This window comes from Mastigoproctus giganteus, chromosome 3, assembly GCF_048544385.1.
Source record: "Mastigoproctus giganteus isolate SK-2022 chromosome 3, ASM4854438v1, whole genome shotgun sequence".
Classification (NCBI taxonomy): Eukaryota; Metazoa; Arthropoda; class Arachnida; order Uropygi; family Thelyphonidae; genus Mastigoproctus; species Mastigoproctus giganteus.
In genome coordinates this window covers 20,633,070-20,656,522 of record NC_143577.1, presented here as the reverse complement: position 1 = coordinate 20,656,522, position 23,453 = coordinate 20,633,070, and the positions used below count along the sequence as shown (strand labels likewise).

Below are 23,453 nucleotides of genomic sequence, written 5' to 3'. Positions count from 1 at the left end.
GTAACTGTGAATAGTGATTTGTCACTTTTTTGATGTGAAACATCCTTGGGGCACCGCAACTGAGTAAATTTGATCAGTCATGAAAAATGCAACACAGAAGTGACGTCATCTGCAGCTTCTGCCAGAGGCAAATTATCGTAACTGATATTGTTGCAGTCGTACTTGTATGACTGTAACAATATTAGTGGCTATAATCAAATAGGTAATTATGCTATTGGCTTGGATTTTGCTAACTAACCTCTTCCAAGCCAAGCCAAGAAAACCAGCACACGCACTTTTTTTTTTTTTTTTTTTTTGCCCCTTAAAATGAAATTGAAGAAAATATCCTTAATGATTTTTTAAAAACATAATATATACACTGAGTGATCACTGAATTATGACCGCCCCTATGTAAACTGAATGCGACCCGTTGACCACGTGAGGTGCGGCGTTAGTCGACCTACATAGCATAGATAAGGTGTCAGTGGTTCAGCAGGTAGTAAAATTCTGAGGGTGATGGGAAAAAGGAAGGATTTATAGGACTTTGATAAAGGACAGATTATGGGTGCTCGACGAACTGGTGCCTCGATCACCCAAACGGCTGAACTGGTGGGGGTGTTCAAGAGCCATCGTAGTTAAAGTGTACCAGGACTGGCATCAAAATGGTCAAACGACCCGACAGCAAAAGGTTGATGTTAGCGGTAAGCTCCGGGTCCGACGACTCATACACGCGAACAGGCACAGCACAGTTGAAGAGTTGACTACCCAATACAACATGGGCCAACCCGGAACAATATCTGGCATGACCATGCGTAGCACGCTTGCACATATGGGCTATACCAGCAGACGACCCCTACAGCATCCTCTCCTAACCAAGGTTCATTGGCATAAAAGACTCACCTGGTGCAAAGAGCATGCAAGTTGGACGTTAGAAGACTGGAAGAAGGTGTGCTGGTCAGATGAGTCACGTTATTTACTCCACACCGTAGATGGTCATGTACGGATTTGACATCAACAACGTGAGGCTCTTGACCCATCATGCATGGTATCAAAAGTGGAGGCAGTTGTATAGTGTGGGGCGTGATACATATCAGTGGTTTCGGTTATCGTTAACTCCTTGCTGACTGTGTACACCCCGCTATGTTACACTTTTCCCCAAATGGTGATGGTATCTTCCAAGATGACAATGTGCCGAGCCATCGGGCACTTGTTGTGCAGGAATAGTTTGAGAAACACGGTTCTGACTTCCAGCATATCGATTGGCCTCCGAACTCCTCTGATATCAATCCCATAGAGCACTTGGACACTATGGAAAGGCATATCAGGTGTCATACACCAATCACCTCCATACCTGCATTGCTGACCGCACTACACACAGCTTGGTTGGCCATACCTCCCGAATGCTTCTGGCATCTTGTTGAATGAATGCCACGTCAGATAGCTGCTGTACTGAGGGCAAAAGGAGGACCGACGACATATTAGGTAGGTGGTCATAATTCAGTTATCACTCGGTGTGTATTTTATATATATAGACAAATATATTATTATCAGTGTATTAGGTGGAGGTGCTGACTGTCAGGTGTAATTACCATGGAAAAATTGAGAACACATGCATTGTAAAAACAGATTATCTGAAATAAAATGAAATTAAAGTTTAACAAAAATAATAAATGATAGTACCTAAAGCCATGGGTCCTAGGACTAACTACAAAGGGTACTAGGAAAGTTTTGCAGTACAGCTTTGTTTATTTAATTTTTTCAAAGTAATTTCCTCTACATTCAATACACCTCTCCATCCTCCGAAACCAATCTTTAAACCAGTTCTGCCAAGTTTCACTAGGGAGTAAAGCACACTCGTTGTCCCAACCCCGTAGAAGGTCCTCATCACTGGAAAACCGCCTCCCTTTTAGCTTCATTTTCACATGCGGGAACAGTGCAAAGTCGCAGGGAGCAAGGTCTGGACTGTGGGAGGGTGCTCGAGAAGTTTCAGTCCTGTCGTGGTCAAATATTCGGTGCAGGCTTCGGCGCGGTGAGCTGCAGCATTATCGTGATGGAGGTACCAGGTGTCCATTCTTGACTTTGGCCGCAGGTTCTTCATAGATCCAATGACTTTAGGCAGGCATTGTTCAGTATACCACTTAGCTGTGACTGTCTTCTGCGTGTCCAAAACGACACGTTCCACAATTCCACTCGATTTGAAAAATACAGCTATCATTTTCTTCTTTACAGATCGGGATTTACTGACAATTACGGGTGTGTCGTCATCATCAAAGACCCAAACTTTGTTTTGAGCCTTGGTCGGCAGATCGTAATAGTACAGCCAAGTCTCGTCACCTGTCACGATGTTGTTCACATACCGAGATTGTCCCTTACCAAATTTTTTAACATCTCCCGGCACCAAGTCACACGTTGTGTCATCTGCTCTTCAGTCAGTTGATGCGGCACCCAGAGAGAACAAAGTTTCTTCATGTGCAAATGATCTTGCAGAATCGAACGAATTGCTGGTGCATTTAGGCCCAAAGTATCCTCTATCTGTTGGTAGGTCACTCGCCTGTTTTCGTCAAGCATTTTCCTCACAGCAGTAACGTTTTCCTCCGTAACTGACGTTCGTGGCCTTCCCGGCGTCTCAGAATCCCCCAGAGTGAAATTTCCCCTTTGGAATTCTCTATACCACCTGGATATCGTTGTACGATGTGGACAATCATCATCTAGTGCAAGAGTCATTTCTTCTAAGCACTGGTCTATGGTTAAACCACGCACGAAATTATACCGCAAAACTGTCCTTATCTCATTTCGTGACCACGATGCCATCGCAAGCACTTTACACTCTCACTACTAATGAATAACTGAGCCCATCGACTTGGCGCGGCGGCTACTATGCATGTATGAACATGTCTCAACATGCAGCAACAAGCAGCTTCCTGTGATTCATTGTTGCATCATATTGCAAAACTTTCCTAGTACCCTTTGTACTTCATTAAAGGGATCGGCAGCGAAAATCGTAGGAGCCACCGCAATAAGCCACGTCTCTGTCATGATATACATGTTAAAAAGTATACATCATAGGCAATCCGACAGACACCAAAAGGAAGGATTAAAATTAAAGAATATATAAAAATAAATAACTAAAGCTAAAATAATGCCGATAGAATCCTGTTAAAAGGAAAAAATGAATGAAATCAAAAAGGAGGCAAAATAAGAAAACTTACTGTGTGCGTGGATAGGAATACGTTGAATAAGCTGAGTGCCATCGGAGACCAAAGAAGAAAATTTTATATATATATAAAACAATAGCATCTAAAAATAGGCAAATTCTAATGCTAATGTGATATGAAGCTTTCTGAACAGTGCAGATGGGCTGCAAGAGTAGCTCATGGTGTCTTGTCAATGATATACAGGAATTATTCTAGAAGGGATAAGGAGGCGATTATCCCCTTATATAAGGCAACGGCCAGGCCACACCTTGAATACTGTATACAGGTCTGGAGGACTCATTTTAGGAAAGATGTAGAGCTGCAGGAACGAGTACAGAGAAGATCAACAAGATTAGTGAATGGAACAAAGGGGTTGCTCTTACGAAGAAAGGCTTAAGTTTTGCAAATTACAGTGTCTGGAGACTACGCACCTGCGAGGTGATCTGATTGAGGTGTATAAGGCCTTGAATGGTTTGAGCAAACTCAATGCTGATGGAATTCTTCCTCTTGCTCAGATTAATTACCTGAAGGGACATAAATTCAAATTGAGGAAAGACAGTTACAGAATAGATGTGCAGAAATTTTGCCTTTAGTCAGTTGGTGGTTGATTGCTGGAACAACCTTCCATCTGTCATTGTAGAAGTTGACAGCTTAAATAAATTCTAGGCAGAACTAGACGAACATTTGGAGCAAATCAATGGGTGAAACGGGAAGGGGGTTTTTTTTTTTTTGGTTGATGCTGTATAAGCTTGTTTTCTTGCATCACATGCCTCTACTAATGCTTATTACCTTGCCCTTATCTAAGAAAAACCTAATTGTAGTTCAGATGGAATGTAATGAGTATTCTTCAGAAAATTTAAATCTATAAACATATATAAATAGGAAGCTGGAATGACTGATAACAAACATTTTCTCAGGTGAAGTCAGCTGAAACATGTTGAGAAAAGTTAAGTTTTGCCACAGCAGGACATGGGCAGTCAGGTTAATACTGTAAAAATATTTTGAACAAATTAAGTTGAAGAAACTCTTAAACAGATAAAGCATATCTATTGTGTTACCTTCTAGATAGAAGTGGGTTTAAAGTTATGGAACAAATGATAGACCTTTCCCTGAAAGCTACTAAGCAAATCACCATGATTGAACACTCCATTTAAGCAAAAGTAAGATTTCATTGTTTTATGGATCACAATACTCTAATTCCATAATGTAGCTAAGTACAATTAGACTTAGTATTACCTAAAATTGTGCAAATAGTTGCATAGGGTCTGAGACACCCTGGAGCTTTTTAACTTTCTCATGTTCAAAAGTTGCTGTTTATAAAATGATTTTTTTGCTCCTCAACAGGAGTGTTCTTGAAAGATCCTGAAGATCAGCTTGATCAAACACTCCATTTTTAAAAATTTCCCAGAAAAAAATTGCTGGAAAAGAATAAGTCAGTGTCAGTCAGCGAACATTCAGCAACATACATGTCTAATGAATTATTCAATGGGTGAAATATTTAGTTCAGTCAGATAATTAACTTTGCATCTAATTGTTTAAGAGTTGAATTTAGATTTAAAAAAAAAAAAAACTCATTTTGACAAAACACTTAAAAAAAAATAAAGAAAATGTCTGTAATGAAGATTTTTAATGAAGAACTGAAATTTTGAGTTAGTCTATTGCAGAAAATTCTAATTGGTAATAAAATGTGTGCCATCATCAGTCAGGATTTTCTGAGTTTCAGAAATATGAGTGAGAAACATGAAATTCTTCCATTTTAAAAATAGAGGAATTACCTCAATATATGTATGTATGATGTTTCTTCACTAATACTCTCCTTGAATTTAAACGAATATTAAAATAACAAAATGAACTTAACCCCCATAGGCAACCCATTAGCGATCCAATGTACCCAGTGTCCATCAGCTCTAAATCCACCACCAAAATACATGAGACTTCCAACAAACAAATGACATTGAAATTCTTCAATGAAAACATTTCTTCAAATGTCAAAGTTGATAATTTGTTTTTCCTTTGATATCAGTAATATGAATTGTTCAGAATTCATCCTTAGTTAAAAATTCTGATAAAAGGATTCTATTTAATGTAGAAAATATCTTTGCTTAAGTAAATGGATTTTTCACCATGATATTGACAGCTCAACATGTGCTTTCTGTTAGACAGTTTTGTGAGATACGATCATCTGCTTTAATCGCTAGATTTGCTTTCCTCTAAGTTCAACTTGATGAATAGAAAATTATTTTGCAGCAGTGATGATATTATTTATTAAAAAGAGAATGTAATGGGTATTCTTAAAGATGTTTAAAAGAAAGGTTTTTCATTACATTATGGTTGCACCTTATAGTTTATATTTATCATTCCTAGTTCAAATAACATTTTATATTATATTAATTATTTAGCATTTTTATAATCCAGACATCTCTTTAGATAAAACCTGGAATTAATCAAGTTAACTTGGAATCTTGTTGTATCATGCCAGTGGAGATGACTGCTTTTGCTAAGGACAATGATATTCAGTTGCTTACACATAGTGATCCTAAAGGTAAGCATTCCAGATTATGCAAGCAGAAAAAAAATACGGAAATGTTTTACAATAGTTCTGTCTCTTAGGAATGTCCGATCATTTTATGTCACCATAACTTAGCAAGTGAAAAATATGGGAAAGTGCAGATTGCCAAATAAAATAAATATTTTCCATCAATTTACAGTAGGGGAGGGTTTCTATCCTCTTATAGTGTTTTCCATTTAACAATTTAATTTTTTTTCCCCTTCAAAAACATGTCAGTGGGTTTCAGCATTTCAGAATATAAATACATAAACAAACAAGTGAAGAAATATTTTAGTTTTTCTTTGACATGGTGGTGTTATAGGAAAATTTTGATTTTTATGTCAGTAATAGTCAAAGGGCATATGAATGGATAAATAATGCCACTGATTTGTGGAGACCATAATAGATGAACAAGACTATAACTGTTTATAATATAACTAGATTTGAGATTGAGAAATTTCTTGACAACTGGTAAAACTGCAGTTGTTGTTTGGTTTTTAGGAGCATTAGCAACTAAGGCCATATTGCTCCGGGATATGCGGTGGTCATTCCCTGACCTTTCCGCATCTGGTGGTGACGGACTCGAACCCTGGTCTAATCAAGAAGCGTGTGCTACGCACTGCTGCTCCTTCCCACCTGGCTACGGAGGCGCCAACTGCAGTTGTATTTAGAGTGTATTTTTAATAAAATTTATCGGAGGTTCTTCATGTTTTGTACTAAAAAGTTTAAAATTTCCTTTAATAGTGCATTTGGATATACATGGAACACTCGCCTATTGTCTCCAACATGCCCATCCATCCCTCCATCTAACAACTTTACTCTCCCAGTACATGGGCTTTCACGAAATTTTATATCTGGATATTTTAATGATTTGTCGAGCCATCCCAACTTTTATTAAAATCAGATATAAAAATCAGTTAATTATTATTTTTTTCATACATATTAATGCTTTCCATATACCATATATTGTAGCTGAAGCACTGTGTTGCCAATCCTTTTTGAAGAACTTTTTTTTATCAGTTTACTAAATATATAAATCATTACTATTTTCTTAGTACAGTATATTAATTGCAGCAGAAATGCAAAATACACGTTATATTTCAGTTGTGATTAAAATCCAGGGGGAAATAAAGTACATTAGAAAAAATTTTGGCCCTTGAATGTCAAAATTCTGCTTCCCCCCCCCCCCCCTTTTTTTTTTGGCACATACTATATATCCAATAATAATAATATCAAAAATAAATTAATTTAAATTAATAAAAACAAAAGTCTGGTCTAATACAGTAATAGGAATAACACATTTTTTTAAAGATTTTTTTTAATTTGTAAGATAAAGAGAAAAGCAATTAATTGAAATGAAAATATTGTAGTTAATTATTAAAATATGAAAATATTGTAGATATTTTAATTTTAGATGGAAGTGTGTGTGTGTGTGTGCGTGCGTGCGTACGCGCGCGCTTCTTCACTTTTGCTGTTACTGGTAACAAAAACATCATTCTGCTTGGTGCTCAACAGCTCTTCTGGTGTTGATGTTGCCCTGGTGGCAACTTTATCATCCACCCTCACAAATTCGCCAATAAATTCTATATGCCCCTTCAAATTGCCCTATTCCTCAATGTTGCTATCACATTAATCTGCTGGACGTTTTTCAATGATATTCTCTCCGAAGCCTCTTTCTGAAGCAGTTGATTATTACACTTGATGTAATGCTGTCCAAGATTACAGATAGCGTCCGAGACATTTCAATTAGGCTGCAAATTGTTCCTTCCTGTGTTGTGGATCATGTACTATATCAGGCAGGCTTTATATGCTCTCTTGAGGTTATAAATAATGCCTTGATCCAGTGGCTGCATAAAACTGGTATTGGGAGGTAAAGACAGCTGTATATTTATCAACTTAAGTGTTTTGGCAAAATGTGCTGTACAGTGATCTACAATCATCAGTGTTCCTTTTTTCTGAAGCCATTCTTCTGTCCACTTTTGATAACAAGACTGAAAAATTTTGACCATAAGCCAATAACTTCTATCAGCCTCATAATCAGAGGAAAGTTGGTTAATTGAAGTGAATTAATGAAGAGCTTCTGAGCACAATACTCTTCATGGCTACAACCCCTGGCTTGTAGCCGTGAAGGGTATTGTGTAAAGAGTTCTTCTAATTCTTTAAAACATCTTGGCTTGAAAAACTTACCAATCACAAGTGGGCATAGTTTTCTACTGCCATCTGAACTGCAGCATAATAGAACAGTGAGTCTGTTTACTTAATTTTCCACCATGACAAGACACTTCTCAATCAGAAAATGTTTTGTTTGGCAGAAAATTATAAAATAAACCTGTCTCATCAAGATTAAAAATATCCTTTGCCTCATATTTTTCAAGAATGGACCATACAAAACACAACCAGTCTGTAGCCTTTTCTTTGTTGACTAATCTAGACTCGCCGTAAACATTTCTTGAAACCAAGTTATTCCCTGTTGCTGATTCTGATATTAGCAAATTAGATGTATGCATTTGTTGGTACCACTTGAAAAGTTTTCTTTCAAGCTCCTCATATTTTGTACCACGATTTTTTTTTTTTTTTTTTTTTTTTTCGGTATTTGTAGGTAAAGGGATGTTGCATTCCTTTGCAATGCCTGTTTTGTTTCGTTCCATCCTATCAGCCTCTTCTATAATTTTCAGTTTAATTCTGTCCATTTACATTTTGTTGCCTTCATTCGCTGCTAGATGAGATTTAATATAAACAAACTTTAAATTAATTAACACTAGTTCCAAAAAAGACATAAGTTCTCAGTGTCATGCACTTCAAGGGGTTTTTTTTTTTTTTTTTTCGGTATCATAGGTAAAGGGATGTTGTATTCTTTTGCAATGCCCGTTTTGCTTAATTCCGTCCATTTACATTTTGTCACATTACACTGCTAGATGAGACTGCTAAATATAAACAAACTTCAAATTAATTTAAAGACAAGTTCCAAAAAAGACGTCAGCTCAGATAAAATAAATAGCACAAAAAATGGATTATATTGTAGCAAAAGACTCTTTGAACTTGCGTAACAATTGCAACTCACCTATGGAAAGTGAGGGAGTGTATGTAAACAACTTAGAAAAACTGTTTTTATTCTTTTGTTAATTTAGCAGCCAATCAACAATGATGTTTTTCAGAGTGCACTTACGTTGTAGCTACCATAAATTGGTTTTGTTTACACAAAAGTAAACTCTAACAAGTCAGTGCCATCCTTCAGGAAGCGGGGAACTGGTGGCCAGAGGTAATAATAGGGACAATAATTGGACAACTGTGCCAAGATTTGTATGAAACATACAAAACAACATTTATTTCTCACAGGGTGAAAACAAACTTTGTAATATATATTAACCGAATTTTGTAATAAACGAATATATTGACATAGAAAAGCCTATTCTTTTGCACAGGAATGATATGCCCTTCATATAAACGAGTACTTTGTATAAACCAAGTTTGCATTAATGAGATTTTACTGTATGTACATAATGGGGTCAAACGTTTTGGTATTTTCTTACCACTTCTTCAGTGACTGCAAAGACAGTAACTAAGGGTTATTATGGATTCTTAAAATTTTTTAGTAGAATTAAAAGTTTCAGTAAATCAAACTAAGATCTAATTCAAAGAATTTTTTTAAGATTAATTTTTACGTAGTAAATAACAGTAATAAGTAAACACAAACTGTCTTTGCAATAACACCATCACAAAGGATTTAACAGGGAATGTATCAACATCCCCCCTCCCATTAAGCCATTTCCTGCAATAATGATAAACCCTGGGATCAAGATTATAAAAGTTAATCCCTTAGACTTTTTTACGAAACGATCTGATAACAAGATTATTTATATATATGTGGCACTCATAAATCAACAAGTACCTGTGACTGAAGTGATCTTTTATGACAATGATACTGCAAAGACAACTGGTGTTTATGTATTATTGTTCTTTACTATATGATAATTAACCTTAAAACAAAATTCTTCTAACTAGAACTTAATCTGATACTAAAACTTTTAATTCTACTAAAAATATTAAAAATTCTGTAATAATAACCCTTAGTTGCTGTCTTGCACTGAAGAAGTGGTAAGTAAATACCACGAAACGTTTGACCCCATTATATACATATTTCTAATTCAGAAATAAACATAGTAATACCAACGTAGGTTTTGAGTGCTTTATTATCTTCAACCAATGTCGTTATTTACTTCTATTATCCACAGGAAAAGAAAAAATTCATTCAATTTAAGAAAGAAGAATTGAATATTCATTGAATTTTTATTTTATACATTACTTTTTTTTGTTCTACTTTTTTTTTTTTAAAAAGTATTCCACTATACTGCAGAAAACTGACATTTTAAATACTTAATTAAGAATGTCATTTAAGTATAAAAACTTTGTTTAAATATTATTATATACTCTTATAACACTATATATTAATAAAATATCTCAGCTAATTATTTTATTTCAATATCCTTTCAGTTCTTCTCTCACAAGATAGGATTCTAGAAATTTCTCATGCATTCAAAACAGCTGATGAATGGAAAATCAAATGGATAGTAAGATATTCTGTTTTGGTTAAATGCCGAGGTATCATCCAAAACAAGGGTTACATCTTCTGTGCAAGTAAGGAGGAGCAGCAAAAACTTCAGAATGGCCCATGTTGAAATAAATAGGGTTTTTTTTTTTTTAATAAGGGACCATTAAATGGAACTAAGAATATTTTATCAACTTCCTGTATGTGTGCATATATTGCAAAATCTGTAAGTCTGTAAGAATACACGTTAAAGTATGTGCACACACACCAAAGGCACTGGCTGTTGCTGTCATGTAAAAAAAAGAAAAATAAACTATTTCCAGAAATTAAAATCGCTAGAGGATTCTAGGACTTATTCCTGAACTGTAAAGAATTTCCAAAATCACTTAATGTGAAAAGAACTTGAATTGGAATTAACTGCAGAATATAAAACTTTTTTTTTTTTTTTTTTTTGTTAGTGCATCTGCTTCTGTGGCCATAATGCACCCCCCAAAGTTTTTGCATTCTACTCTAATAGATTATTAGAGTAGAATGCAAAATTGCGGGATTCGAACCTGCGACCTTTGGGTTGCCAGGCAGGCACTTTACCCACCTGGCTAGCCCAGTCGGCTATAAAACACATGCACCAGGATTTAATATCAAAAAATAGTATAAAAATATATACACATTTTTAATAATTGATAATAAAACTATGACATACTCTCAGTTATCTTTAGTTGTAAAATTTTGTCTAGATACTCCACAAAATGAAGAAAAACTCCATAAATATGACAAATGTAAATTGATTTACGTGCATTCTGTATTCATATTTATAAAACTATACTGCAGTGTCAGATCTGACATGAAATTTTTTTTTTGAAAAAGGAAACGAAATTCACTTTTCTTCATTTACCTTCCTCTGAACAATACTTCATAAATTTCAAAGTGACATCTTATCAGTGACAGTAGCTTTCTCATTGTTTCATGTAGTTCAGTAGAGCTGATACATTGGCATCTTCTTCTTCATGTTTGTTGGCAAGGTGTACTTTTCGTTCAATAGAAAGAACAATCTTTTCTGTTTTAACATCGGAGTTTACCTGATAAACTGCCCACTAAGTGTATGTCCTGCTGCTTTAAATGAATCAACCCTAGTATATTTAAAAATCTGCGCTCTTCGAAATCCAATCTTCTGTGGCTTTAAAGAAAGTATGTTACATTAAATTGATAATTTTAATTATAGTCAAAGGTTTACCTGTTTGTATTCTAACACTAATATAGATATTTAAAGCACTTAATGAATTTTGACACTCACAATCAAATCCAATTAAGAAGCCCAATTATGGTGACCACACATTTGTTATAGAAACTTAGCAGAATTATATCTCTCCAAAGTGAAGAAAGTTATTTAATTTCGTTTATTCCTAAAATTGTTTATTATAGAACATATTTAGATGATATACAGGTAACCCTCACATAACATGGTAGTTTGGTTCCTACAAAATCGCGTGTAATTTCCCGCAATTTCCTCGCACAACACGGTGCGAGGATTTCCCTCAATTTATCAATCGTGTTCTAGAAGTACTGTGTTATATGGAAGTTGCCTGTACTTTGCATAATGGATTCCCAATCCACATGTGAATTGTGAAAATATTTAATATTGTATACACACAGCTGAAATTCACAGACGATGAATTAAGAGGAGCTGTAAATTTAACATTGACTAGAGCATAAATGACAATAGTTTTCAAAATTTATTGTACAGCCACAAATAAGAGTAATGTTCCTGCACGTGTAAAAAGTTTTTTATTTAATCAGTTTTTTAAATATATACAAATAGTATAATACCAAGACCAGTTTAGATGAAGAAATTTTCAAGGCTTAAAAGTAAAAATTATCAAACAAGCTTAATTTCTGCTGTGAAAGAACAAATAAAACTCAATGACGGCTACAACTAAATTCACTTTAATCAAAACGTTTTATTCCCTGACTTTCCGCATCCTCCGTATTTGGTGGTCACTGGCTTGAACCCCGGTCTAATCAAGAAGTGTGTGCTATGCACTGCTGCTCCTGCCCACCAAGGTGCCCCTTTATCTCGTGGCTATTCCCAACCTCGTGTTTGGCATTACAAGAATGCAAAATGGGATGACCTGCGAGATTTATTTTCCTTGGTCAAATTACTGTCTCAGAACTTCTGATGTCAAAGTTAGCTCAGATCGTGTCAGTAAAATTATTCTTGTAGGAATGGAATCCTTTATTCCACACTCCACTTTAAAATCTTGTCCTTTATCTAAACCTTGGTTTTCCAATAAATGTGCTAAGGCTGTTCAAGAGAAGAACAGCCTTAGCACATAAATGCTTGCACTGTTATTTAAGAACACTGAATACAAAATCTAAACCTGTTTATAAATTCGATTGTTTAAACTAAAAAATCCTTTCACAGACCAGCAAATGCTTTCCAAAAATGACTATTAGTTCCATATTTCCTGTGTGCAATGTAGTTCTTAGTACCAAGGTTCCATTAGGTCAAAGACTACAGCAACATGTAAATTAATTTTCTCCTACTGTTGAGATACATAAAATACTAAAAAAAGGTTTCAGTGAACCAGATTACCTACAATCCACTAACTGAATATTTTACTCAGCTGTTCATCTTCTCCCACTTACAAATTTACGTAGTGATCATCATATCCAAGGACTATGGTTTAAAATCACTAGTTGACAGCTGCTCTTAGCAGAAATTGGCATGGATACAAAATTTGAACTTCTCCCTATTTGTTAATAGAGCACATTTCATATGGCTATTCTGATGGCAAACAAGCAGTAAGATAACACAAAATTGTCTTTCCTCATTTGCATATCCATTAAAGTAGCTGTGGAATCAGCGTTAATCCAATTTATAGCCAAAATCCTTTTAAGTAGCCTGAAAGAAAATATCCAGGGAAAATGAAGTGCTACCTTCTTTGTAACAAAATGCTACTGGTTAATGACTGATAGCTAATGTATAACTGTTGGATATTTGGGGTGACCAGTTCAGAAAATCAAATTACATCAGGCTGTCAATGGTAAATTAACACAGGGTTGCACAAATTTTGTCCCACCCTGTAGATGTTTATTTTTCAAAAGAAACATTGAATATGCCTTTTATTCTGATTTATTTTCATATGCATTCTTAATTGCCATATGTTATTTTTAAGTAATATTAAATACCAGGACAGTGCATTGGCAAAACTACCAGGTTTGCACTGTGAGCAGAGGGGGGGGGGTCGAGGAGTCGGAGGGCCTGACAGCTCTGATTTTGCATAGTTGTTAAAGATCACACTGGGCTGGCAGGACATTTAGAATTTATGATATTAGTAGTGGCAAATGGTGTAAGAAAGCAAGCTTATAAAGTATCACTAAAAAAAGACTTCGCACATCACTTATCCAAACCCTCGAATAATTTATCGTCCTTCCTTGAATTTATTCAAACTACTCACTTCCAAAAATGGATAGTTTCACCACTAGGACAGTGTTTTGCTGAATCAAGTTCACATTGGCTTATTTACAGTTGGCTTTTTTTCTGATAGAATGGTATTTCTGAAGTTAAAAAGAAATAATAAAAAATCAAATTATTTAAAACAAAATATTTTTAAATAAAAATTATTTTTTTATTACTAATGCCTTTTGGCATGTATGTTGGTGGAGAGTTAAGTTAGATGCATAGCTTGAATTGTAACTCATCTATTGAAGTGTTTGCCAAACACAATGCTTAATAAAAGCATGGCATATTCAGGGCCATCATGCAGCCATAGACAAACAATAAAAAAAAAATAAATTGCAATAAGAAATATAACATGCTTTTACTGTGTAAATATAAAGCATTTTGAATGATAAATGAATAATACCCAAATTGTTTTGTAATTTGAAATTAGTGCTTATTATTTAAAAGCATCACTGGGAAATGAGAAAGTATACTGTTTATTGTATAAGTGCAATATTATTGAAGTATTAGATAAAGGAAAAGGTGACTATTAAACACTGCAAACGGAGAAGTGAGTGCAGCCAAAAATATAAAATTTTTTTCTTGAGATGAGGCCTCAGAAAAAAATATCACTTTGTAAAAACTCCAAATTCGAAATTTCACAAGATGATTTAGTAAAAAAATTTCCTGGAGGAGGCCCCCAAATCCTCCCCCTTCTTTTGTAGGGGCAGGATTTGGAGTTTTGGAAATTTATATTTCACACAAAAAAAAGCCATTTATAGTTAAGCAGTACTGTATGTCGATATCCTCTTGTGTAGCATAGTGATTGTGATCACCGTTATCCTCATAATGGGAAAAGGTCTGTTTGAATCCTGTCAATAACATGAGGAACTTATGGGCTTTATTCATGCCATGGCTGAGTTGGTCGGTTTCATGTGAGGATAGCAAGGTTTCTCTCCCGGAATCCCAGGTTTTTTTAAAACTAAAACAGGCAAATCGACCACAGAACACACAATTTACAGATAACAATGTATATGACATCTATATATATATAAAATCTTAGATATGCCACCCAAATTTTACAACTGCTAATTGATGCCAGCACCAGTTCACCTCACATGACCACCGTACCTGGACATTCTTTAATTTTTTTACTAACGTTTTTTGACTGAAAGCTATCGATGTATGTTTATTTTATCTGTCTTCAATTTTAATAAACTGTTCTAAGTTTTAAGAAGTGTAAAAACGGCTGAACAGTGTGTAAGAACTTTGAGAAAATGTAGAAGAAATGCTAATGAAACATTAGAGAGTTCTATGAGACCGAAACAAGACTATGACTACGAAGATGGACAGAAAACGTTGAAGAAAGAGAAGCAAGATTGTAAATAAGAAGACACAGTACGACTAATCAAATAGAAGTACCGGATGTGAATAATCACAAGCCTGACATAGGAAATGTGTTACAACTGTGAGTATTGCAATAAAAGATGTTGGGGACACAAATTAAACACATTGAATAAATACACAAATTTTTTTTTTTTTTTTTTTTTATGAAAACCCCAGACATGAGAGGTATTAGAACCTATAGTACTTAGTACCATGCTTGGGTTGGAGGTTGAGAAGACGAAAGAAGATATTTGTTGACATTAGACTTGAACTTCTGTAGACTGTAATTTTCAGGAAATACATATGAAGGAGAGTCCTTCCAGAAAACGGCAGTTGAATAAATAAACGAGGACAATGAAACGTGAGTTTTGAAGTTGGACAGTAAATGGATGTTGGTGACACGTGATTGGACTGTTTTGAAAGAGAGAGCGTGATTTATAGAAGACAATTCAAGACAGTGCCCATGGAAGTATCTAGAAAAGGCATGCAGCAAAAACAGTCCATCTCCAAGACAGCGAGTGGAGAGACTCTGTTAGAGAGGAGTCATTAACCTAACTGCCCTCTTCTGAATGGAATCTAGAAGCCTGAGAGAGGTTTTGGGGACACTGCCTCAGACGGGGCAACAATATTCCATGGTAGGGTGGATTTGCGATTTGTAGCGTGAACAGCTGTTTGGAAGAAAAGTAACGGTGAAAGAGAAAACTAAGTTTTTTAGATGCAGAGGAAGCAATATTTGTAATGTGCTTGTGCCAAAAGAGATTAGAAGTCAGGGTAATCCCCAAAAGAGATATATCATTTTGCCTAGAAATCGGAGTGTCGCCAAAGATAAGCATAGGAGCAGAAGAATCCTTTTTTGCGAGATAAGACAAGACTGAGTTTTAGAAGAATTGAAATCAACTAAGTTGTCTTTGCCCCACTGGAGAATTATCTGGAGATTGGCATTTAAGGAATTGGTAGCAGATGTTCGAGAAGTTGAAACTGATTAAGCAGGGCAAGGTTTCTGAAAATGGAAAGAGAAATGCAATGTGCTATCATCAGCAAAACCATGGATAGGATTCCAGTCAATGGAAGAAGGTCATTCATATACAAGAGGAAAAGAGTGGGGGAAAGAACAACCTTGAGTGACACCAGCTTTAGTGGAGAAGGTAGAAGACAGACAGCCATCACCCTCAGTGAGTGATTAAAGAGAAAACTGGATAACCAATTACAAAAAACAGTTGGAAAACCATAAGATGGAAGTTTGTTAAGAAGACCTTTATGCCAAACATGATCGAAAGCCTTTGAGATGTCAAGAGCAACTGCTTGTGTTTCACTTAACGTTTTCATTGAATTTGTACATGAATGGGTAACATAAGCTAGGATATCACCAGTGGAATCCATACTGGCGATTGTTGATCAGTCGGAAGGTTTCTAGGTAGTTTAAGAGTTGGCAGTTAATTGATTTCTCCATTACTTTAGAGAGAGTAGAAGAAATTGCAATAATTAGATGGGAGGGATTTGTCACCCTTTTTAGGAACTGGCTAGATATGAGAAAATTTCCAAGCATAAGGAAAAACACCTTTGGAATAAGAAAGTGAAAAAAAGTGGCAAAGAACACTAGTAAGTTCAGGAGCACAGGTTTTGAGAACAAGTGGAGAAATACCATCAGGACTTGGAGTTTTCTTAGCATCAAGATTCATCAAAATCTTTCTGACGTCCTTTTGACGGAAGATCACAGGAGGCATTGAATGGAGCGTGTTCGGAGGTGTTTTACCAAGATCATTAATACAGGAGTTGGAAGAAAAATGGGAGGCTAGTAGGTAAACTTTATCCTTGGCTGAAGTGACAACAGAACCATCTAGTTTGACAGAGATGGGCAAAAGATGTGGCTAATAGCTTTGGCAAGAGACCAAAATGCTCAACTACCATTAGGGCAAGAAGCAAGTTTTCTACTCTTAGCCTGTTCAAAATCTAGTTTGGACTGATTAGTAACTGCTTTACAATTGTTGCGAGCTTTGATGTAGGCAGAAAATGAAACTGAAAAATTGGTATATTGCACCAGGGATATACGGTGGTCAGGGAATGACCACTGCATATCCCCGGAGCAATATGGTCATAGTTGCTAATGCTCCTAAAAATTACGATATGCAACATTCTTCTCTTGAACAGCCTTAGCACATTTATTGGAAAACCAAGGTTTAGATAAAGGACAAGATTTTAAAGTGGAGTGTGGAATAAAGGATTCCATTCCTACAAGAATAATTTTACTGACACGATCTGAGCTAACTTTGACATCAGAAGTTCTGAGACAGTAATTTGACCAAGGAAAATAAATCTCGCAGGTCATCCCATTTTGCATTCTTGTAATGCCAAACACGAGGTTGGGAATAGCCACGAGATAAAGGGGCACCTTGGTGGGCAGGAGCAGCAGTGCATAGCACACACTTCTTGATTAGACCGGGGTTCAAGCCAGTGACCACCAAATACGGAGGATGCGGAAAGTCAGGGAATGACCACTGCATATCCCCGGAGCAATATGGCCTTAGTTGCAATGCTCCTAAAAACCAAATAACAAACAAACAATGAGATGAGATAAAGGCTCCATTGGAGAAGAGACAATCACCAAGTTGTGACCTGAGGTGCCTAAAGAACCACTCACTTCGACTGTATACTAGGGTACAGTCGAAGGATTGTTTGTGAGAAAAAGATCATATGATCAACTAGTTAAGTATGGAATTATAGCTCTGTTGGTACATGGTGAAATGTTCAACTGAGTCAATTTGAGGCCATGGAGAAGTAATGAAGAGATGGAAAAGAAAAATATAAGAACTTTGAACTGATGGGTTTTCTTCAAACGCTGGGAACAATGAAGGGGCTTTTGGATGAGTACCAAAAATGCACAGTTCCTGAAATGGCCCGAAGGATATTCCTAATAGAAGGAGGGTGGGGCAGATATTCCTTGTTACAGTGAAGTTGGTAATAATGAGTGATTTCACATAAACTTTACTGCTGCAAGAAATTCCTGAACGAGTAGAGGAAGAAGGTGACTAAAGTGACCTGAACTTCTGGATTTTACATTCTGGCATATGTACAGGGCAATTCACCCTTTAGGGAGAAAACTGATATGCACATTTTATTTTACGTTTATATCAAAAAATTATAAAACTTTTTATTAGTGTTTACTTCTTTGAAAATGAGTTTAGAACAAGTTTGACTTCATTGGAACCAAGTTTCATTATAACATGTGAGTCTATTACTCTATTTCCATCATTCCCTTATCCATTGCACCTTTAAGGGCCCAATTAACCACTGTACAGGGGAAAAAAATTCTTCATCATAACACGACATGGTCAGTAATAACCACAAGAATAGCGAATTAAGAAACAGCTTTTTAATTAAAAGCTTAAAATTGTATTGACTATACACAAAGATTCTACTTAGAGCATGCTGCTTTCTTTGGTTTTTAATAACAAAAAAATATTTTTATTATAACATTTTAAATACAATGCAATATACAGTATTATATAATCCTACAGAAAAAAACATACAAACAAATGTATTTAAAAATGTATTTACATTATAAAAAAGTTCTAATTTCTGTATAGAAAATACAGATTTATTCTAGAGGCCACATAACAAATAATCTTTTCATTCAAAAATAAAATGGACAAATATACTATTAAAGCCATAGTCACACACGTATACACAGAAAAGTAAAGAAAAGATTTCAAACTATAAATATGAGTTAACAAAGGCCAAAGAAAATTTTTTTTTTATTCAACGGTCTTCATGTCAGAAAAGAACAATGGATATGTGAAACAGAATCACTTAAAAATAATTATAAAGAAATTAAGTTAAAATAAACCTTTTGTTGACATACTTACCTTATTCTTAGCTTTTTTATATATTACAGTTGCTTATGATACATAGTACAAGAAATCAAAATTTTCAACAACAAAGATATTCAACATGGATTTTAATTTGCAAACAAAAGTTATTTAAAAAAAAAAAAAAAAAAAAACATAGCAAAATTACCCTTCCCAAAGAGTTTATTTAAGAACAACAGCATTTGAGGATTTACTCCAAGAAGGAACAATTTACATAAATTTATATTTTTAATTACATTTCCCCATTCCTTTTTACGACACCCCCCTGCACCATTTGTATCTATAATTCTAGCCTGCTTTGGACGCCTTGCTTGTCTTAAATGGATGGTTAAGTTCCTGCACAAGATAGTGTTCGTGTAACAGTATCATGTTTCAGTTATTATTCTAAAAACTCTCTCAAAAACAGTAAGTGGACTTGACTTAGAATGAGGGAGGGGTGAATAGGGGAATTCTGCTGCTTAGAATGAAAAAATTGGCAAGTAGACCCTGTTCAGTTTTCTATATCTAACCATACATTTTTTTACATTGCAAATGGTTAAATATAACCTCTTAAGGAAGAAAAATATTCACAAGATTTCATATTGTTCACTATTCTTTTTCTCAATGCTCCCATCTCCTGATCCAAGAAATTCTTCAAGGCGATCCATATCAGATGAACTATCCAATTCACCTCCATCTTTATGATGTTTCTTCTTCTTTTTCTTCTTCTTTTCTTTGTTATCTCCTTTATCTAATTCTTTCTCTTTATCCTTATGCCTGTGTTTATGTGACTTTCTATGATTTTTTTCTTCTTCCTGCAAAAATATCTTCTTTTAAAAAAATTGGAACTGTAATGCACATAATAAATTTAATGGTATCTGATTAATAAATAAATGTTATTTATATAATTTAGTGTAAAATAAGTACACTTCCTGTATTTAAAATCCATTTCTCTGTTTGAATATGAACTTTCATATAATTAGCCATTCTAGAAATAGAATTTTATGACTAATTTCCTCTCTTCCTGACATCAACTAAAAATAGCCTGAAAAATTAATTTTTTTCTTTTCCCTAGAGGGGAAAGGCGAACAATTTTCAGAGAAACTTATTAGTAGAAGAAAACAACACCACCACTAACTATAGCATTTGAGCAGATATTTCAACAATAAAATTAAGTTTGTTTCAAAATCAATTTTTTAGTATGTGTGATTGAGAGTGAGAGAGAAAAAAAAACACGATAACATATTAAAATATATTAGATAAACAAGTCAGTGCAAAGTATTTTAGTTTCATAGTAAATCACTGAAATAAGTGAAATGGCATCATTTTTATTGCATCTCAATATTATGAATGCCTTCACAAGTTTCCTGTTGTTGCACTACCTCAAATAAGCAATGCTTCCGCAGTAGAGAAGACTACTGCTACTTATTCTCAGTGAATATCACCACCCAGGCAGCACCATTTCAAAGCTTGTTGGAATCTCATTGTTGCGCAGGTAAGTACCCCAGTGATAGATACAATGAGTGACAACCCATTTATGAAGTTTGACTCCACAATATGAGCGATGCCAGATGGTGTGCAATAATAAAGTACTAAAAAGGGTTTAAAGAGCTGAAAGCCTCAGCCTATGGGAAATTTACTAGACAAACAAGTTAGTGCAAAGCATCATTTTAACTGGCCATACTCCAATATACGGTGCCCCCTTGTAATTGGCTGTCGGAATGGGGGAAAGCAGTGACTGACAGGTTTTGATCCCGCCTACTGACTGCGTCCCCTCTTCGTTTCACGTGGATGGCACGTGACACGACGTCACTGGAACTTCCTCACTGCCATTTCGTAAGTGAGGAATGACGTCACTGAAAATTCACTAATTAGGAGGTCCTAAAACATTAAATAAAATAAAATAAAACAGTAAATGCAGTTCTAAACTCCAATTACAAAGTTTTATAATTCAGAGTAGCAGATTTTATCAATTCTTCAGGTTCCCTGTATAAAAGATGTCTTTCAATCAATACATCAGAGATAACATTTCAGTGTTGTTAGAATTATTTTCTGGATCATTTCCCATCTAGCATTTATTAATACTGCACTACTGAACAGAATCTAAGTGATTCACAAGTATAATTCATCTGTGTAACTGGTATCACTGAAGGGGATTTATTTACACACTTTTTACACAAAAGACTATAAGCAATTCTAATTCCACATTCTTTCTGCATACAACACTTGCCTACCTTATTTTTGTTCCTATGCTTATGTTTCCGACTTTTTGCTGTTGTGGAGTCTTCACTTACAGCTTCCGAGCCTTCTGGGGTGGCACTTGGGGAAGACCTGCTGATGGCTAGTTTAAAATAAATGACTCACCTTCAGAGCAATGTAAATATATACTATAACTTTTCATTTTTTATACTTTTTAAAATCATTTTATTAAGTCATTTCTGACTAAAACAAGGATAACTTGAGAACCAACGCTTTTCATAAATTTACAACAATAAATACAATGCTGAAATTTTGAAGTAAAAGTAATTCCTTTGTGATGTATATAAAATGTGCATATAAGAGTAAGCTACCATTCCTATTTCACTGCCAAATTGATATCATTTGTTCTGAATGAATATTTAAATCCCTGCTTGTATCATTGGTTGTTTAATTTTAATCATTATAGAGTTAAACTATTTTTAAGCAGTATGAAAACTTTTCAGTTTTATATTAAACAGTTTACTATATCATGAGAGATATAGCACACTGTAATTATAAAAAGTTTCGCTCTCTTTAAGTACATGTTACTGAATATAACTTCCATTTCTTGTAGGATTCTGACAAAAGGTAAGATTCTGAAAAAAGATCTTATGTGACAGTAGAATAAGTTTTTATGCTACTAGTTCCTTTGTTTTTCACCTAGATTTTCCTGCTATGGGGTACTACAGAAATTCAAATCTAATGTCAACAAGTATCTTCTTTCATCTTTTCAACCTTCAACCCATGCAAGGTACTAAGTACTATAGGTTCTAATACCTTTCATATTTGGGGTTTTCATTTAAAAAAAATAAAAAAAAACCTTATTACATTAGCTTTAGCATTCTTTTGCTTTATCTTCACATTATTTTTGTTTCATTTGCATTTGTTTTGCCCTAACAATGGTTTTGTTTTTTGTTTTTGTCTTATTGCTGATATCCAAAGCTTTCTGAACCTATGGTATAATCATTAGATTTTATTTTAATAGGTTTTAATTTATATCTCTGCACTTTGCTGACAGTAATATATTATGGTTATATGTTTTTCTTCATATTACTATATTATTGCAATTTACAGGTAATCATATCTTTTTGCTTTACATCTCATAAAATAGTAACCAAGCTATTAAAACTGTTTTAGTTCTTCTTTATTCTCATTAATTCCTAATACTGGGCTCATTATACTGAAATATACAATTCATACTCAGATACTAAGCAAATCTGGATTTATAATTGAAACATGACTTATGCAGCTTTATTGCTACATATTGAATTACATTTTGCTATCAAAAGATGGCTTTTAAGTCTTGCCAACCTATACAGTGCTATATTCGATTCAGGAATTATTTATTTATTTTATTATTTTATTTTTTTTTTGCAACATATTCTACTGATATTTTATTTTTGGCTTTCCTGACACTTGCTGGCATACTTTGCCACATTCATTTGGTTTTAAAGAAATGTAATTATCTGGTAGTATCTTATATTTTACAGCTCACACAACTAACTGGAAATAATATTGATCTTGTGCATTTTTAAGTTTATAATATAGCAGTTTATATTAGAAATTTAGAATTTGCTGCTGAATTTAGGTTTTACTGGCTTTGTTTCTTTCTGATAGCTTCTTTTTAATTTAGACTTATTAAAATGCAATAAATTTCAAATGAAAATTATGATCTTTTTCTGTTTCATATTATCTATGCCTACTTAATATAATATCAGGATCCATCTTATTGGTCAGGTAGTTATGCTCCCAGTCAGTCTGGGCATAACTGTCATTAATTATTCCTTCTTTAACTTGCTTTTTACTGTTTGATGCTTATTTTTATGCTCTGCAATCTATTAGAGAAATCTGAAGGGAAAGAAAGATACTGTTGATATCTTTTTCCTTACTTCTTTTCCCACTGTGGAGGTTTATTATTTATATAATTAATTTTATGCTTGCTCTCTGTTGGGCTAGCTGTTTTTTTTTTTTTTTTTTTTTTTTAAGCTGTTAAATTTAAATAATTTAAAATTTAAAGTATGGCTAACTACTAGCATATTTCCTGACCAATCAGAAATCAGATAGCTTTTGCCAATTATGGTTTAGATATAACTGAATTGAATATAATAGGGATTGGTATTTTGCATTTTGTCTATATTGGTATACAAATTCCTTATTAATTTTAATAATTTTCTCCTTAGGATAGATGCACTTGTCTTTGACTAATGGCATATATATACAGTACCTAGCTGTTCAGCTTTTTAGCTAAAGTAATTTATTCCTGCCTTCTAGCTTTATA

The 23,453-nt window shown here is 34.5% G+C and overlaps 2 protein-coding genes across 3 annotated transcripts in view; one reads left to right on the top strand and one right to left on the bottom strand.

Moving 5' to 3' along the window:
• LOC150087780 (glutamate--cysteine ligase regulatory subunit-like) overlaps positions 1–10,402 on the top strand; it is a 45,402-nt gene extending 35,000 nt beyond the window's left edge. The window contains exons 6-7 of one of the 2 annotated variants that reach the window (XM_090370412.1): positions 5,601–5,715; positions 10,213–10,402. In XM_090370412.1, coding sequence (XP_090226538.1) covers positions 5,601–5,715; positions 10,213–10,397 — 300 coding nt within the window. In that variant the 3' untranslated portion in view covers positions 10,398–10,402. Of the gene's footprint in view, positions 1–5,588; positions 5,716–10,212 lie in introns of those variants that run through there. The other variant, XM_090370413.1, reaches the window with a different exon arrangement.
• Positions 10,403–19,097: 8,695 nt separating this feature from the next.
• The window catches only part of LOC150087779 (rab-like protein 6), a 144,310-nt gene continuing 139,954 nt past the window's right edge, over positions 19,098–23,453 (bottom strand). Inside the window, exons 16-17 of the mRNA XM_090370409.1 lie at positions 21,172–21,278; positions 19,098–19,752 (exon numbers count right to left, since the gene is read on the bottom strand). Coding sequence (XP_090226535.1) covers positions 19,525–19,752; positions 21,172–21,278 — 335 coding nt within the window. The 3' untranslated portion in view covers positions 19,098–19,524. The remainder of the gene's footprint in view (positions 19,753–21,171; positions 21,279–23,453) is intronic.